Source organism: Pteropus alecto, unplaced genomic scaffold (genome assembly GCF_000325575.1).
Source record: "Pteropus alecto unplaced genomic scaffold, ASM32557v1 scaffold78, whole genome shotgun sequence".
Lineage (NCBI taxonomy): Eukaryota > Metazoa > Chordata > Mammalia > Chiroptera > Pteropodidae > Pteropus > Pteropus alecto.
Window position 1 is genome coordinate 996,037 of NW_006443124.1, and position 533 is coordinate 996,569.

General features: G+C 62.5%; 1 protein-coding gene across 3 annotated transcripts in view; it reads right to left on the minus strand.

Moving 5' to 3' along the window:
• RBM27 (RNA binding motif protein 27) overlaps window positions 1-278 on the minus strand; it is a 54,883-nt gene extending 54,605 nt beyond the window's left edge. For all 3 annotated transcript variants that reach the window (XM_006922965.3, XM_015598128.2, XM_015598127.2), the window contains exon 1: window positions 25-278. In XM_006922965.3, coding sequence (XP_006923027.1) covers window positions 25-83 — 59 coding nt within the window. In that variant the 5' untranslated portion in view covers window positions 84-278. The remainder of the gene's footprint in view (window positions 1-24) is intronic.
• Between the last annotated feature and the right edge of the window lie 255 nt (window positions 279-533).

The following is a 533-nucleotide window of genomic DNA, read 5'->3' on the forward strand; positions in this document are numbered from 1 at the left end:
CCCGGCCCAGCCTGGCTCACTCACATCGGCTCCAGTAACTTAGCCAGCCAGGACTTGAGGGCATCCACATCCTCTATGAGCATGGTGCAGGGAAGGCGGGCTTGGCCGCCGCTCTTGTTCAGGCCTGCCGCGGGTCTTCCCTCGCCGCCTCCTCACGCCCTCTTCACAGCTCTCAGTGCCCCAGGCCACCCGGCATCTTAGGAGACTTCAACCTACTCCCCCGGCCCGGGCCTAACAGGAACTAACCCAAGAGCCCTCACTCAACCTAGCGCGACGGCTCAGGCGGGCGGGAGATAGCGCCGAGTGGCGGGCGTGGGAGCCAATAGAAGAGAGAGGGCCGTGCGCGCAAAGCCAATGAAAAGGCTCGCTCGCCCCGCCAGCCAGTCGTACCCACTTAAGGAGGAATATAGCAAGGTTGGTGGAGAGCTTACGTGAACTCCTGGTGCAAGATGGTATCTCGGAGAAGGTGCTGTGCCTCTTAAAGGGGCCACGGCGCCTTTTCAGACCACGCCGCCACCCGCCTCAGTATACCA